Source organism: Saccopteryx leptura, chromosome 2 (assembly GCF_036850995.1).
Source record: "Saccopteryx leptura isolate mSacLep1 chromosome 2, mSacLep1_pri_phased_curated, whole genome shotgun sequence".
Taxonomy (NCBI): domain Eukaryota; kingdom Metazoa; phylum Chordata; class Mammalia; order Chiroptera; family Emballonuridae; genus Saccopteryx; species Saccopteryx leptura.
Window position 1 is genome coordinate 186,088,924 of NC_089504.1, and position 16,256 is coordinate 186,105,179.

The 16,256-nt window shown below is 45.5% G+C and overlaps 2 protein-coding genes across 12 annotated transcripts in view; one reads left to right on the forward strand and one right to left on the reverse strand.

The window, feature by feature from the left end:
* The window catches only part of RBMS2 (RNA binding motif single stranded interacting protein 2), a 90,289-nt gene extending 78,844 nt beyond the window's left edge, over positions 1-11,445 (forward strand). For 6 of the 10 annotated variants that reach the window (XM_066369830.1, XM_066369826.1, XM_066369825.1 and 3 more), the window contains 5 exons: positions 2,837-2,914; positions 3,622-3,714; positions 4,352-4,432; positions 4,875-4,960; positions 5,071-11,445. In XM_066369830.1, the coding sequence (XP_066225927.1) occupies positions 2,837-2,914; positions 3,622-3,714; positions 4,352-4,432; positions 4,875-4,955 (333 nt within the window). In that variant the 3' untranslated portion in view covers positions 4,956-4,960; positions 5,071-11,445. The remainder of the gene's footprint in view (positions 1-2,836; positions 2,915-3,621; positions 3,715-4,351; positions 4,433-4,874; positions 4,961-5,070) is intronic. The other 4 variants (XM_066369833.1, XM_066369828.1, XM_066369835.1 and 1 more) reach the window with 4 other exon arrangements.
* BAZ2A (bromodomain adjacent to zinc finger domain 2A) overlaps positions 11,308-16,256 on the reverse strand; it is a 43,195-nt gene continuing 38,246 nt past the window's right edge. The window contains exons 24-30 of one of the 2 annotated variants that reach the window (XM_066369799.1): positions 16,003-16,154; positions 15,524-15,813; positions 15,302-15,434; positions 15,049-15,195; positions 14,420-14,643; positions 14,160-14,303; positions 11,308-14,072 (exon numbers count right to left, since the gene is read on the reverse strand). In XM_066369799.1, coding sequence (XP_066225896.1) covers positions 13,907-14,072; positions 14,160-14,303; positions 14,420-14,643; positions 15,049-15,195; positions 15,302-15,434; positions 15,524-15,813; positions 16,003-16,154 — 1,256 coding nt within the window. In that variant the 3' untranslated portion in view covers positions 11,308-13,906. Of the gene's footprint in view, positions 14,073-14,159; positions 14,304-14,419; positions 14,647-15,048; positions 15,196-15,301; positions 15,435-15,523; positions 15,814-16,002; positions 16,155-16,256 lie in introns of both variants that reach the window. The other variant, XM_066369798.1, reaches the window with a different exon arrangement.

Below are 16,256 nucleotides of genomic sequence, written 5' to 3' on the forward strand. Positions count from 1 at the left end.
TAACACTGACTATTCAGTCCTTTTAGTCACAGGCATCATAGTGAGTGTGAAGGGGAAGATTTGCATTTCTCTAGCAGCTAATGGTTTTATACCTCTTTCATGTGCTTATTGGCCATTTGTATATCTTCTTAATGAAATATTTAACTCCTTCGCCCATTTTTATTTTATTTTATTTTCAATCTTATATAGAATTGATCACTATTTCATTTCATTGGTTTTTTAAATTAAAAGTAGAGTAGCATCAGCTCTGTTCTGATTTCCCTGATGCAGCATCAACATCACATTCACATACACGAGAGGGTCAGGGATGGAAAGTTCAAATGAGGTAAATATGGCATTCTGAGCTAAGCATAGGGTAAGGTACTTGGGCGGCTTCAGAGGGTTATTTTAGGACCAGAAGAAGAACAGGTGTTCAATAATTAGTTTGCCCTGCCCTATAGGTAGACAAAAAGGTTCTCTCTGATACTGTATTACTATGAGCAAGGGTCCTAATTCAAATTCTTCTAGGTAAAGGGAGAGAGGGGTGGGAGTTTCTCTTGTAGGGTCTCAGTTGCCTTTAGCTCAAAATAATCTGCATACCACAGAGGCACATCTTGGGGTGACTCATTCTGAACCTCTACACAAGTTAAGCTGTTAGGGCCTTAGACCCCGGGATGCTCATTTTTAAGCTGAGTTATTTGTTGAGGTGTAAGAGTTACTAATATTTTTTTAATAGTTTATTCTTTTTTATAAAACTGATTTTAGGCTCTGGCCAGTTGGCTCAGTGGTAGAGTGTCAGCCTGTCATGTGGAAGTCCCAGGTTTGATTCCTAGTCAGAGCACACAGGAGAAGCGCCCATCTGCTTCTCCAACCCTCCCTCTCTCACTTCTCTCTCTCTTCTCCTCCTCTGCTGCAGCCAAGGCTCAGTTAGAGCGAGTTGGCCCTGGGTGCTGAGGACCGCTCTATGGCCTCCGCTTCAGGTGCTAAGAAAATGGCTCCGGTTGCAATGGAGCAAGGTCCCCAGATGGGCAGAGCATCGCCCCCTGGTGGGCTCCCAGGGTGGATCCTGGTCGGGCGCATGAGGGAGTCTGTCTCTGCCTCCCTTCCTCTTACTAAATTTAAAAACAACAACAAAAAACTCACATCGATCTGTTGTTCCACTTATTTTTGCACTCAATCATTGTCTCTTGCATGTGCCCTGACCGAGGATGAAACACATACTGTATTTCCCCATCCTTTCTCGAAAAATTTAGGGTCTAAAAACTGGGTGCATCTTATACAGTGGTTGTAGGTATTTTACTTGCATTTCCCGCTTTTTCGCGCTTGTTTTTGTGCTCATTGTTGAAGACAGTGATTCGTCATCAGACACAGATGAGGACAAGCTAATGGATGGGAGTTTTGACAGTGATGAGGAGTTATATGAATTTTATGATGAATACAACTTGAGTTCAATAACTATGTAATACTTTTTTTTTCAAATTCCAGGCCCCAAAATTAAGATGAGTCTTATACATGGGGGAATACGGTAACTTCGGCATATAGGGATGATGCTCTAACCCAGTGGTGGACTGGTTTAATGTCAGAAAATGTTTTCACGGACCGGCCTTTAGGGTGGGATGGATAAATGTATCACGTGACAGAGACAAGCGTCAAGAGTGAGTCTTAGACGGATGTAACAGAGGGAATCTGGTCATTTTTTAAAAATAAAACATCGTTCAGACTTAAATATAAATAAAACGGAAATAATGTAAGTTATTTATTCTTTCTCTGCGGACCGGTACCAAATGGCCCACGGACCGGTACCGGTCCGCGGCCCGGGGATTGGGGACCACTGCTCTAACCAACTGAGCTACCTGGCAGAGGCTAAACAGCTTATTCTTTTTTATTTTTTTTATTGATTGATTTTAAAGAGACAGAGCGAGGAAATGGGTGGGGGAGCATTCATTTGTTATTTCATTTAGTTGTGCATTTATTGGTTGTTTCTCACATGTGCCCTGACCAGGGATCAAACCATGGTGGCGTTTTGGACAGTGCTTTGCCAACTGAGCTACTGGGCCAGGACCAAACAGTTTATTCCTTTTTTTTTCTTTTTTTTCTTGACAGAGTCAGACAGAGGGACAGATAGGTACAAACAGACAGGAAGGGAGAGAGATGAGAAGCATCAATCATCAGTTTTTCATTGCAACACCTTAGTTCATTGATTGCTTTCTCGTATGTGCCTTGACCACGGGCCTTCAGCAGACCGAGTGACCCCTTGCTCAAGCCAGCGACCTTGGGTCCAAGCTGGTGAGCTTTGTTCAAACCAGATGAGCCCGCACTCAAGCTGACGACCTCGGGGTCTCGAACCTGGGTCCTCCGCATCCCAGTCCAATGCTTTATCCACTGGTCAGGCCCAAACAGTTTATTCTTAATGTTTTTATTTTTTGATGGGTCACTCCAACTTTTTTTGAATTTTGTCTGAGCATTATCAGATCATTGGACAAAACAATAGTTTCTAATTAACACTAAAATTTTTTAAAATTTATTATTAACATGGTTTCAAGTGTCCCATTCAATATTACACCTTAACCTCCTGTATGGTGCCCCCATGCCCCATGCAGAGTCTCTTTCCCTTCCCTTTTCACCTCCTTTGCCCCCCGGCCCCCCATTCCCTTTGGGACTTGCTGCCCTGTTGTCTGTGTCTGTGTGTTATGTATATAATTTGGCTTATCCTTTCCCCCTCTTTGGTCCCGTCCCCTCTTCCCCTGCCCTCTGACAGCTGTCCCTCTGCTCCTTGTGATCCTGCCTCTGTTTCTATTGTGTTCCTCAGTTTATTGTGTTCATAACATTTTTGTTTGTTTATTTTTGCTTGCATTAGAGAGTAACTCAGACATCTCCTCTACAAACACCTCACCCGTCTTGGATGCCCCACCAGTCATACTTCCTGCAGCCTTCAGTGAGTGTTTAGAAGTGGGCAAATGCCAAAGAGGCATTTTGATGTAAAGAAAAATACTAGGATGTAATGACAGTGGATGTTGGTGGGAGTTTTGTCTTAGACCTTTATGCAACCCAGGTATTATGTCCTCTAACTTTGGGAGTTTAATATTCTTAGGCAGGGATCCCTAGAGTCTAGAGTCTAGACTGATTGGCAGTGTGTCTGCATATTCCTGTTGCATAACTGGGTTCATTTTCCAGGATTTTTTTTACCCTTTGAGTAGTACAAACGTTCATGTACATCCTCATGATTCCTGACCATCCAAAGTATGATTGTACAAAATTTTTATTTTAAAAATGTGTAGGGGAAGGAGAGGATGTATTCGGGGGGACATTAGAATCTATGTAAACACCATAAATTAATTAAAAAAAAAAAGAAGTTGGCAAACTAAAAAACAAATGTGTAAGGCAACATTAAAAATGGCAAATATACATATATGTTCTTCATTTCCATAAATTGGTTAGCAAACAAACATGATTTTAAGTTAATAAAACTGGAACTGGAACTAATTTTATTTTTTGATAAAAGAAACTCACTCCCAGGGGTCAGCAAGCATGAAAAAAACTCACTACTCAAAGGGTTAAATAGTTCTGGTAGCCATGAATCACTGCTTCAGGCAGCATCACCGGATGCTGCCAACTAACCCTGTCCTTCGTTGCTGCCTGTAGGGTTCAGTTCTGACCCCAGGGATGGATCACCCCGTTTCTCTCCAGTCTCTTACCCAGCAACTGAGCCACCTCTCGCTCAGCACCATGGGCACGGTAAAGCAGGGATTTCTGGTTATAAACTCCTCCTGAGGAAGGAACACCTGGGTAATACTCTTGAGCATAGTTATGAATGATGATGAGAGCCACTTCAGTGTCACTGAGGGCACACGCAGAATAGCAGAGAAACTAAAAAGACAATAATCCATGAACCAGGAAGACAGCCATTCTGCTTCCCAGCCCACTCCTTTTAACTGATTTCTGCTCATGGAACTAAACAAGTGGAGTTTCTATCTACAAACTAGCTTATCTAGGAAGAGTCCATTCACATTTCCTAGAGATCCTTATGAAATAGGTACAAGAAGAATGGATGGAGCTCATTAGGTTGTTTTGTGGGTCTGTTGCATTCTGCTTTGCATGGGAGGGCTTAAAGGCGAAGAAGGCAGTGCACTGAGGAAAGGAAGACAGGAAAGAGAAGGAAAGGAAGACAGGAAAGAGAAGGAAAGGAAGTCATGTATGCAGAAGTCTCTCTAAGCTGGTGTATTTTAGAACCACCTGAAATGTTTTTAAAAAGCACAATTAAATTAGAATCTCCAGGGAAGGAACAAGACATCAGTACTTTCTAAAGCTTGCCAGATGCTATACATGTAGCCAAGAATCAGTGTTCTAAGTCGATTGATGTTTTTCATTCTAGTATGTGCCAACAGCTGCGGCTGTGCAAGGAGCTTACATCTCCCAGTACACCCCTCTGCCTTCTTCCAATGTTTCAGTTGAGGTGAGAGCTTTATAATCTCTTTGGATTGAGGGTAAAAACTGCACAGAGGCAGATTTTCCCCTGTTCAAGATCTTCCTGTCCCGATGAGGCTGATTCTGTGCTCACAAATAGCGAGTAGGCAGGTAGAATGCAGGAAGGAAAGACTTGGTTAGGTTGGTCCTTGAATGAGGCTGTTCCTGACACTTGGCCAGATAGTAAACACCAGGATACTGGCTTGTATTTACTAGTGTTTCTTTGGAAGAGAATAGGCTGCTCTAGATGTTGGGGAAGTGACGCTGTGTGTGTGAGTGCATGTGCGCCGTGTATGTGTGCACTAACGCTGGTGTGGGAGCAGGCGAGCTGGGGAAGGTACTCAGCTCTGGGTGGGTGTTAGCTAGGCTGCTTCAGAGGGAGGGGCGGTAAGGACACAAAGGTGACTCACCTGCTGTGGTTGTGGTTACAGGAGAACAGCGGCCAGCGAAGTCAAGTGACTGTGGATGCTCCCTCAGACCCTGGAGTATATTCTTTCCAGTTCAGCAAGTAGCAGTGGTAAGAATCACATGCTGAGAGGGGCAGGGTGTACTGAGCAGCCTGAAGTCAGACCAGATCTCATGTTTATCATTTCTTCTCCCTACCCTCTCCGGCTTATTCTTCCTTAGGATTCCCCTCCCCTTCTTTGTTGAATACAAAGGACTTCTTGGAGATGCTGATATTCCCTGACATCCAGAAGGCTAACCAGGAATCCAGACCTAGCACCTGGCCATGGATTTTCACAGGCCTGGGCCTAAGAACTCTCTGCTGTTCTTCCATTCCTGACGGAGCCCAAGGAACCTTCACGTTTTGTGTGTTCTACCTTCAAAGACATCAAAAAAGCCTTTTTTTTCTTTCTTTTGCAAAGAAAGTTGTTTCTTTTGTTTTTACCTGCAGTATATTTTTCCCCTGCCCCAAAGAGACACAGTGCCTGGAGCTTCTTTTCATCTTTATGAAAAACACTTCTTGACATGTTGAACTCATTTGGAAAGGTTTAAAATTTCTTCTTTTAAAAATAAGAAAAAGAAAGGTGTGGTGCTAGAACATTGAAGGAACCTACTGTGAGCCCTTCTTACTGAGTTTAGTTATGGACTTTTTTTGGTGTGTGTAAGAATATATACAGAGTTTAAACTTTTTTTGTTTTATAAAGCTCTTAACTCATGCATCCTATCTTTTCACACATTTTTATACCTTCTTTCTCTCATGCATATTTTTCTTCTTCTCTTTTCCTACAGCAGAGCATGCCTATTTCACCTTTTTAGTTTATAATTTTGTGAATTTCTCTTTTGAATGAAATTTTCATATGGAATTTGTGGGGTGTTGGGCAAGGAACAAGATAGGACACTAAGCATGCAATGAAAGATGTTTTTATTCACTCTGTCCTGCCACATCGGGTGAGAGAAGACTAGACTCTGCCTTCAGGAAGCAGGATGTGACCTCTGCTCATTAACCCTTTGAGTAGTGAGTTATTTTTAACTCTTTGAGTGAAGATATACATGAATGGTTGTACTACTCAAAGGGTTAAAGAGACAATCCCACAGCCCTTGGAAGTCATGCTTGAGCCCAAGTATGGATGAAGACTAGGTCTTCCCTTACAAGTTTTAGAAGGGTGGACTTAACTGACTCTGACTAATTCTTCTCACTGCCAAGGCCAACACCCTCTAAGGAAGTGTCTTCTCTAGCTACAGCTTTCCCAAAGATCCCTGCTTTTCTGCTTCCTAGAGGATCTTCTCTGCTCTGGGTCTCAGGGGCTCCTCTCTTTCCCGTTGCACATAACTGTTCTGGTAACCTTAGCAGTTGTGACCTTGCTGAATCCACTTAAGCTCCTTTCTCACTCCAGAAGATCAGTTGCTTCACCTCTAGGATGGTGGTTCTCCAGCAGATGGTTTTGTCCCCTGGAGGCAATCTGGCAATCTCTAGAGATATTTTTTATTATCATGCCTGGGGGTGGGGCCTGTGTGCTACTGGCATCTAGTGGCTAGAGACCAGGGAGGCTGCTAAACATCCTACAGTCACAATACAGCACAATCCCCCTGACACAGAATTATCTGGCTCCAGATGCCAGTAATGCCAAGAAACCTTGATGATGACTGTTGTCCCTGTCTCTTGATCAGAGGATGTGGTAAATTCCTACTCCAACCCTGGACACACAGTGCCTTTGGACACTCTTGCAACTAGTTGAAAGTGATGGAAATGACCTGACCAGTGGTGGCACAGTAGAGTGTACCTGGGACCCTGGTTTGAAACCCTGAGGTCGCCGGCTTGAGCCCAAGGTCACTGGCTTGAGCAAGGAGTCACTGGTTTGGCTGGAGCCCCCTGGTCAAGGCACATATGAGAAAGTAATCAGTGAACAACTAATGTGCCACAAGTATAAGCTGATGTTTCTCATCTCTCTCCTTTCCTGTCTGTCTTTCTCTCGGTAAAATAATCCTTGAAGTTTCCTCACGCTTTGACCTTTGACTCCTCTGCATACCCCCTGAAAAGCTTGTGCCGTTATGCACATACATTCAGAGGGATCTAGCTGGAGACTGTTTATTGTATGTGCTGTGCAGGAGTAGGAAAGGACAAAGCTCTCTGTAACTGTTCAGAGCAACCTGTCCAGGCCCGGTGTGTTTGGGCCCCTTTGCCAGGGAATCAGTCATTTTTCATCTTGTGGAAAGACAAGAGGGAGCTGGGGGAGAAAAGGTCAATAAATCCCATCTCATTATTTACAGTATCATGAGTCCTTTTAAAAAGCCTGTATTTTCTCTTAAACTCCATCTCCTGCGAGTCCTCACTCTGTGTACATGGAGACAGAGAGGGACAAAACTGTTGCCCATTTTCTAGGACAGTGATCCCCCAACCCCCGGGCCGCGGACTGGTACCAGTCCGTGGGCCATTTGGTACCTGTCCACAGAGAAAGAAAGAATAAATAACTTACATTATTTCCATTTTATTTATATTTAAGTCTGAACGATGTTTTATTTTTTAAAAATGACGAGACTCCCTGTTACATCCGTCTAAGACTCCTCTTGACGCTTGTCTCGGTCACATGATACATTTATCCGTCCCACCCTAAAGGCCGGTCCATGAAAATATTTTCTGACATTAAACCGGTCCGTGGCCCAAAAAAGGTTGGAGACCACTGCCCTAGGAGATAAGCTCCTGCACCTGTCTTCTACCAGTCCCTCCCTGCACACTGACAAGATCGGACGTGTTCAGGATGGTATGGCCACAGACCCTCCTATACATGGAGAGTTCTGGTCCCCTTCACGTCAAGGTCAGGTGCCTTTCCACCCATCAGACCGAAGGCCAGATGATGGAGAATGGAGAAGCAGGTGTTCAGTAGGCTAGCTGTCAAGCGAGGAAGGATATGATGGCAGGGAGGACAGAAGCTGTCTCGTTGTACTCCCAGGACTTGGGAACAGCTTTGCCCCGCTCCCACCACCAAATGTTCCTTACCCTTAGATTGTCCTTTTGTACATCCTGCGGGTGAGTGAGTAGGGGGCAATGGGTAAGATATAAAGTATAAAGGACAAAATTGCCACTATTTTCTCATGGATGCTTCTAGCCTCAGGAAGGATTCACCCAATATAAGAGCCCCAAGCTCCATAACCTTCTAGAAGGGTTTAGCTGGGCAGGTAGCTCATTTCCTACTTAAGGAAAGTACATGGTAAATTTCTTGTCAGTGGCCTTGAAGAAAAAGAGAAACAAATCTAGAATCCTGTTCATTTGATAGTAGCTTGGGGACCCTTACTATGTGAGGTTTAGTGCCATGGGATCCTTTCACACATGGAGACTTGATGTCACCGCTGACCTTCCTCTGCCTCCCAAACTGATTGTTTTTCTCTGTATTTTAAAACATGTTTAAATGTCCATGACTCTGCTTTGTTTTACATTCTAAAATGACCTTTTGTGTGTTCTCCTCATGTGAATCTACTTAATGAATTCTATTGAGTGTTTCTGGGCTGGGCAGGTTCGGTTGGGCACAGGAAGTGATGAGGAGCCCAGTTATTTTTGTAGTGATTACTTTTTGGTGTTTTGGGGCTACCCTCATGGTCCCCCCCCCCCTCCGTTGTTGGTTCATTTCTAACAGTTCAAATACGGATGAGTGATTGCATCAAGGAGAGGGCAGGAATGAGGGATACATTCTCTCCTTCAACAGTCTAGTAGTGGCTGGGGAATTGAAGGGGCGTCTTCAAGCACACAACATAGGGCTGGGCTTTTTTTTTTTTTTTAAAGACTTTATTCATTTTAAAGAGGGGAGAGAAAGAGAGAGAGAGAAAGAAAAGGGGGAGCAGGAAGCATCAACTCCCATAATGTGCCTTGACCAGGCAAGCCCAGGGCTTTGAATCGGCGACCTCAGTGTTTCAGGTTGATGCTTTATCCACTGCACCACCACAGGTCAGACCGGGGCTGGGCTTTTTAAACACCACTGCCTCGTGTTTTCTGAATTGTCTTCATGGAGCCCAGATAATGCTGTCTCTGCTGATCCCATCTCATCTGCGTTCATTACAGATGCTCATACCTTCTAAAAATATTTTAGTACTTTGTGTTTTCATCTTCAAATAGGACCATATAGCCCTTTACTAGGCTCAGAACCTGCCTGTCCCATCTCACGTTCTGAGATGATACACAGACCCTAGGTTGATTATACTTTTTGGAGTGTGGATAGAGGTTAGGGAAGATGTGGAAATGATAGTAGGGAGAAATACTATTTTTTAATCAAAGTATTTGAAGAGCTGCCCAGACCTGGAAGCTGGTGGCTCTAAGCAGTAAAACCCCCGTCAGTAATAGATAGGGGTGGTAGGAAGACATTAACTTGCACTGAGGGTGAGAACTAGACCTTGCTGTGCTATAGACCGTCCCTAGGTTGGGCCAGTTCAGCTATTTCACTTCTATTCCTTTTCTAACTTATGGGTCAGTGCTTCAGTGTCAATGCTTTGGAGACCTACTTGTGGGTTGGTACTTGGCAGCACAAAGGTGAGGCCTTGCTGGAATGGAATGTTGCAGGCATCCTGGGCAGAGGTCTAGTTTTCTAGGGGGAAAAATCATTGCTGCTCTCACAGATGTGCTCCACTTCTGGGAGAGCAGCAGCATTGCATCCATGAGAGGCCACTGGGACTTTCTTATAAGGGCAATAAACTGGGATGGTTAATCAGATATAAATTTGTCCCCAAACTGATAGATGAGCTTCAGAACAAAGGGTGGGTGTTATAAAGCCAATCTGTAGGGCTAGGTCTTAAATCTCGTGCCTTATCATAATGATTCTTCCCAATTACCTCTTAAGCCAACTACTCCATTTCTGTGCTTGCCTGCACTTCAGGTCCTTCCAAACGTTAATAGAGCCCTCCCGTGTATAAGATGCACCTTAATTTTGGGGCCCGAAATTTGAAGAAAAAAAAAATGTATTACATAGTTATGGAACTCAAATTTTATTCATCATAAAATTCATACAAGCCTGACCTGTGGTGGCGCAGTGGATAAAGCGTCGACCTGGAAATGCTGAGGTCGCCGGTTGGAAACGCTGGGCTTGCCTGGTCAAGGCACATATGGGAGTTGATGCTTCCAGCTCCTCCCCTTCTCTGTCTCTCCTCTCTCTCTCTCTCTCTCTCTCTCTCCCTCCCTCTCCTCTCTAAAATGAATTAAAAAAAAAAAAAGTTTAAAAAAATAAAAAATAAAATTCATACAACTCCTCAAGCAGGAAATGCAAGTAAAAAACTCCACAAAACTACAACCACTGTATAAAATGCACCCAGTTTTTAGAGCCCAAATTTTTTCGGAGGTGGGATGGGGGGGGTGTCTTATACATGGGGAAATACGGTTGTCAGTTTTCACTTTCTTAGGAGAAACAGGATATAAACACCTGGTTTGCACCTTTCCCTTACTCTGTTCTTCTCTTCAGGAGGGTTAGAAAGCTGGGGGCTAGAAAGGATTCATAATCAAGTGCGGGGTTGTTTCTGGTCATCCTAGAATAGTATGAACTCTTCAATTAGGCATCTCTGTGGCAGGCCAGGGAGACGAACCGTGTAATGATGGCCTGGACTAGGATATTAACTAATCCTTGGGAACCACCCCAGGAACACCAAGATTGGAGCAGAGCTCTAAGCAGATGTTCCTTCTTCTTACTCCAGTTAGAGGTTTCACCAAAATAAAACTTCTGACCTGGAGGGTGGTAAGATTTTCTAGCCTGAGTAAAGAAAGTCCTCGCCCATTACTGGTGTCCTGTCCCCTAAAACACATACTTTTTGGGTGGTGGGTACTCTCTGGTGTGCACTTATGACCTTGGACAGGAAAAAAGTTTAATTTATACTCAAGTACATTTTGTACATTATTTCTTTATCCAGGGGCTTCTAGTTTTATACTCTCCCCATGTCTATGCCAATGTGATCCATATTCTTCTTTATCTGACCCTTGGGATTTTCATGTTCCTTTCCTACAATTTGGTGCAACTTCATTTAATCTTATTTCAACCTTTGTTTTGAAATAAAACACAAACATCTACCTCCTGGTTCCTTATCCATGGATGGAAGCTGTGAAATTGGGGATGGGCCCATGTGTGCTACTACAGGAATATGGCTGGCAGCTCAGGAAACTGAAGCCAGCTCGGCTCACAAGGCAGAGACTAGCACACTGAGCCCACGTTGCTCTGGCACCAACCCAGAGACACCAAGGGCCCTGCCAACCACAGGAGCAAAAACTCTGTTCTGGATCCTCTTGCACAGGGAAGACAGGCAAACTAAGTTTTGAGATAATGGCCATATTGGTCTCCTGCCTGCTATCTCCTACCTACACCAAACCAGCCACCCCCCCACCCCAACTAATGCCCAGTGTTCCTTTTAGGCAAGTATGAGAACCTATGCTGAAGGAAAGAAAAATACAGAGTCTTTTCAATCTCTATCAAATGTGGTTTTTATTCAACTGACAAGCACTTTTCTACAGCTGCACTTGTGGAACATCACATGGCAAAAAAAAAAGTTTTTTCTCTAGATTTTTTTTCCTTTTTTTAACCTTATTAAAAATGAGATTGGTCCTAAAAATATAGAAAGAAATAAATTTAAATTCACAAAAAACTGTACATTATCAAAAAGTCACTAAAACACCACATTTGGTTATATAAAAAGTCAAGTCCCTTTTGATGTAAAAGGAACATGGAAACGTGTTGGTGTTGATGGTGTGGTTTCTTTCTGTTACTAGACTGACGGGGGAGGGAAACAAGGGGTAGGTGTGTTGCTTCTTTTCACCTGCCTTCCCTACAAATACTCTTACTTATCAAGAAGAGAAGACTACCTCACTCAGGAGGCAGTGAAGGTGAGGAGAGAAAAGTGAGAAATGGCCCCTCTGCTCATGCCCTCCCCCCCCTCAGCCCCCACACTTCTTCAGACTGAGGCTAGGACTCCATCCCACCTTAAGAGTGCCTGGTCCCTCGGGAAAGAGATGGAGCTGGGAGAGGAACACAAAGTAGGAACAGTCAAGATTTCACTCCCCTGTCCACTTTGCCTCCGACAATAAAATTAATCTAGTACACTTTCTACCAGGGGAGACTGCTATGGGGGAGAGTCCCAGCTCTAACAGTTCCAAACGTTTGACTAACACAGGGTTTGTTACAGCGCAGTTATTTAGATAAAATATAAATATTTATGCATAATATAAAGTCAATTCAAATATTCTTCAATCCACATCTTATTTTAAAGCAAAAAAAAAATCTCAAATAAAATTAAGTTTTGAGGTTTATCTGACAGAAAAGGCGACTTTAGAAATAGGTTATGGGGGAGAAGGGCCTAAAGGAATAAGAAAGGGGCTGCCCCAGGACCTGCAATGCCCCCCAGTGGCTATTCAGTGCTGCCAGATGCACAAGGAATGCTCCCCTCACTGGCACCCCCTTCCCCACCTATGGAACATTTCTTGGGTGCCTTAGCTCTCTGCTTGGGCCAGCCAGCGGCCACCTCCCCAGTGCAAGTACCCGTAATTCTGATGGGAGGGGCTCTGCTGAGCAGGAAAGCAGGGGCCAGGGGCCCATGGCTATAGCTGGGAGTTAGCAGCTTTCCTCTCACACGCTGGGGTTTAATCTGGGCATAGTCACATGTAGGGCAGTACCCAAAACCCCTCCTCCCTACTTTCTTGTGCTCCAGGGTCTCTGCTGCTGGGGAAGGGGTCCTGGGGTATGAAGTACAAAGGAGGGAAAGCACAACTAAACCCACAGAAGCTCATGGGATTAGGAAAAGATCCAGTTCTACCCCTCTCCCTGCAAAAGCTCAGAGCTATTGAAAGGAGAGGGAATTCCTGCTGAAAGATTGCACAGTTTAGAGGCTGGAACAGAAATGACTGGGAGAGAGAGAGAAGAGACACAGCCTGTACCTGGGAAAACGGTTCCTGTGGTTTCCCAAAAACAAAAATATGATGGTTTGAAACTATGGGGAAGGTGGGAATAAAAACAGATACTTGGGGAAACTGCATGGATGCCTTCAAACAATATAGGAGCACAGGTAACAGTGCCCCCCCCCAAATACATTCTCACTCACACACACCACTCTCTTCTTCTCTCTCTCTCTCTCTCTCTCTCTCTCTGGCCAGTCGACTGCTACCTGGCCTCCATCTTGGGGTGTGCCCAAACTCAGCAGTAGTTGTCCCTGAGGAGTTCCCAAGAAGGAGGTTTGGGTAAGAGGTGGGGGAAGGAAGCTGCAAGGTCCAGGGTCAAGGATGCCGCCCTGCCCTCCCCCAGCTACTGAGTTTCAGAAAAGGCTAGAAACTCACAGTGTGAGGAGTATCCAACATTATAGAGGAGATAGTTATTAGCGGAAGATGAGGACAGAGAGAAAGACAGGGACCTCTGACTTTTTTTTTCCTTTGAAGGGAAAAAAGATTTGAAGAATAATGAAGGAACCTGTACACGATAGTCTTACATTATTGGATGACAGAAAGTCTGAAAGGTGGGAGGGAAGGTGAAGAGCTGAGAAAGAGGGAAGGGGGACTGAACATGGAAGCAGCATGTTCAGGGCCCAGTGTCCGGCTCGACACATTCGGGAATTAAGTCCACTTTACTGGCCGTCACTGCGGGTCCACACACAGTACAGAGTGTTTCTCGGTTTCACACATTCACTAGAACTATTGCTATTGTTAAACAGCCCCAGTACGCTGGGGCACAGACAGGGAAGGGGAGGAAGCCGGGGGGAGGGGGGGGTCTTTCCTCCTCCTCCTTTTAAATTAGGAAATAAAACAAAAAGGAAAAATCTTTTTTTTTCTTTCTTTTTTTGGCTTTCAGTCCAGAAGGACCTCATCTCTGCCCCTCTTATTTGAGGAGCAAGAGGAGGAAAGGGGTCCAGGGATAAGAGGACGTGGGTGCTGCCAAAGGTAGAGTCAGATATCAGGGATACATCTCTGACTTGAGTCAAGACTCAGAGGGCAGCATCAGCAGGTGAGAACGGCAGGGCTTTTTGTTTGGAAGGTGAGGGGAGATGCCACAGGTAATTCCCCACCACCTTTGCCTCACAGATTAGTCTGTTTTCCCTGATAAAACTCCTCCCAGCGGCTCTCAAAGAAGCGTCGCATGATGTGCCCAGCTTTGCCCACTTCAGAGTCATCCTCATTGAAGGTCTGGCAGTTGTCAAAGACCAGGAGCGCATCAGCTGCAAACTCCTCTGAGCTGGTGTACCTGGGCAAGGGAGGAGGCCACGCTGTGAGTCGTGTAAGAGTTAGAGCAGTGACAGAGGAGCTGGGACAGTTGCTGATGTCTACTCACCCTCCCCGGAGCAGCCGCTCTCGCATGGTGGAAAAATCCATAGGGTTTTTGATAATGCGCCGGTACCCACTCACCAAACGTGGGTTCACGGGCTCCAGAAAAGGCCAGGCTGCATCATGGGACTCCATCTCCATCAAGATAATCCTACCATTAAAGGGAAAGTGATGGCTACATCTCTGGAAGCAAATACACTGACTGCTCCCAGCCCTCTACTCCAGTAAAGGGTAGAGCCAATTGTCCCCAGAACTCACTGAACTCACTCGCAAAATGTGAGATCACTGTGGTGGTTCCGCATGGAGAGCCGCCGCCGCTTCGAGGGAGACAGCCCTTCCTCTGAGTACCGAGGTGCTGCTGGGCTTTCTCGGCCTCTTGACAACACCCGGCGCTGGCGGCCATCACCCTCTGGGAAGTTCAGCACATAACTACTTTTTCGCTTCTGACCTCGTTTTGGGAGACCAGGCTTCTGAGTGAATTCTCCCTCTTCCTGCTAATTACAGGAAAAAGATGAGCTCAGCAACATCCGGAATGTACTCAGCTTGCCCTCTAGTTCATTACCATCCCGACACGTCTAAATGACTGAGAAGGCTTTCAAATATTTTCATACATAAGCCAGTACGTGTATTCATTCACATAACTCACTAGGTAGATAAAAGGGAAAGTATAATCACTCCTAATTTGTAGAATTGATGAAGCTATAGAATTTATGTGAATTGTCCAAAGAAGGACCAGAACTCAGGAACCCAGGTGTCCTAGCACACAGGCCGGAGATCCTTCCAAGGGAGGACTGAAGGCATGGCAGAAAGTTCTATTTGTAGGACTGATAGTAAGTAGAAAGAGAAGAAAACCTGACTTCTGCTTGGGAGTGGGCATGAGAGAGCAAAAGGCTTACCTGGGCCAAACAGACAGCACAGAACCAATCTCCCTCTGGAACAGCCTTCATCTTGGGTTGATGGCAGTATATGTGGCAGCCACGGTCGCAGCCATCACAAAGCAGAAGAAACTCATCGTTGTCACCTTTCCGGCAGACTAAACAGATCTAGACCAAGGTTGTGAGGTGGCAGGGTGAGCTCTCTGTCTGCCAGTGACCCCATCCACCAGGCTGCCTGGTTCCCCAGCCTTCCCAGGCTCTCCCAGCCTCTTACCACTTTGTTGACAGATTTCTCCCAGGCAATGGACCTCTCCAGCTGGCCCAGACACAAACACAGCTGGGCTGCACTCCAGCACCGCTCAAGCGTCTGGCGCCAGGCCCGAATGCGAGGAGTGATCTCATATGATCTGAAGGGAGCAAGTGGTGATCTCTGGATGAACAGACTCCATTAAACTTATCCCTTTCTCCCCAGGACCAAGAATGGGGGGTCACTCACATCTCTGTAGTGGTGCCCTGAGGGGCAGCACTGGGTGTGCTGAGCAGGGCCTTCTCCAGTACAACCTCATGAGCCGGCCAGAGGGGCTCCCGCAGGTACCGCCGCTCCACATTCTGCTCCAGGGCAGCCAGTCGCATTACAGCCAAGTCCAGAGGGTTTGTGGCTTTACGCTGGGGTGCCAGTCCTTCCCTGACTCGACCTCTCCAGGTGATATCCTCCTGGGAGTCGGGGAGATGATCACAGTAGGCCAAGTCTTCACGAACAGAGTCTGGGCTAGGACATGTCCAGCCCTGCAGATGGGAGAGCAAAATAAACTCCTCATTTTAAAAGAAGAAAATTAAGCATGGAAAAAAATGTGACCCATTAAAGTCATGGGAGATGACTTGTGGAGGAGGGACCCAATGGTTTTTTTCTAACAAGATACAAAAGATTAACATCCTCCCTTCAACAGCCCCTCCCCAGTGCCAGCCCCAGGTTACCCGAATCTGCAGGTCAGACAGGATGACCCGCTGTTCTAGCTCCTCTACCCACTGAAGCACAGCTAGGTCTGTCTCATACGTCTTCTCTTTGGGGGACCAGCTCATAATCCCTTCTTGAAAAGCAGGTAACTTACTGAACTCAAAGATGGAGTCTGAGGAGACAGAAGGCAGAAGGAAAGGCCCACAGGGCCATTGTCCATAGAAGCAGTTCAACATTTACCCTGGGCTAAATCTTTAGCTCAGGTGGGGTCTAA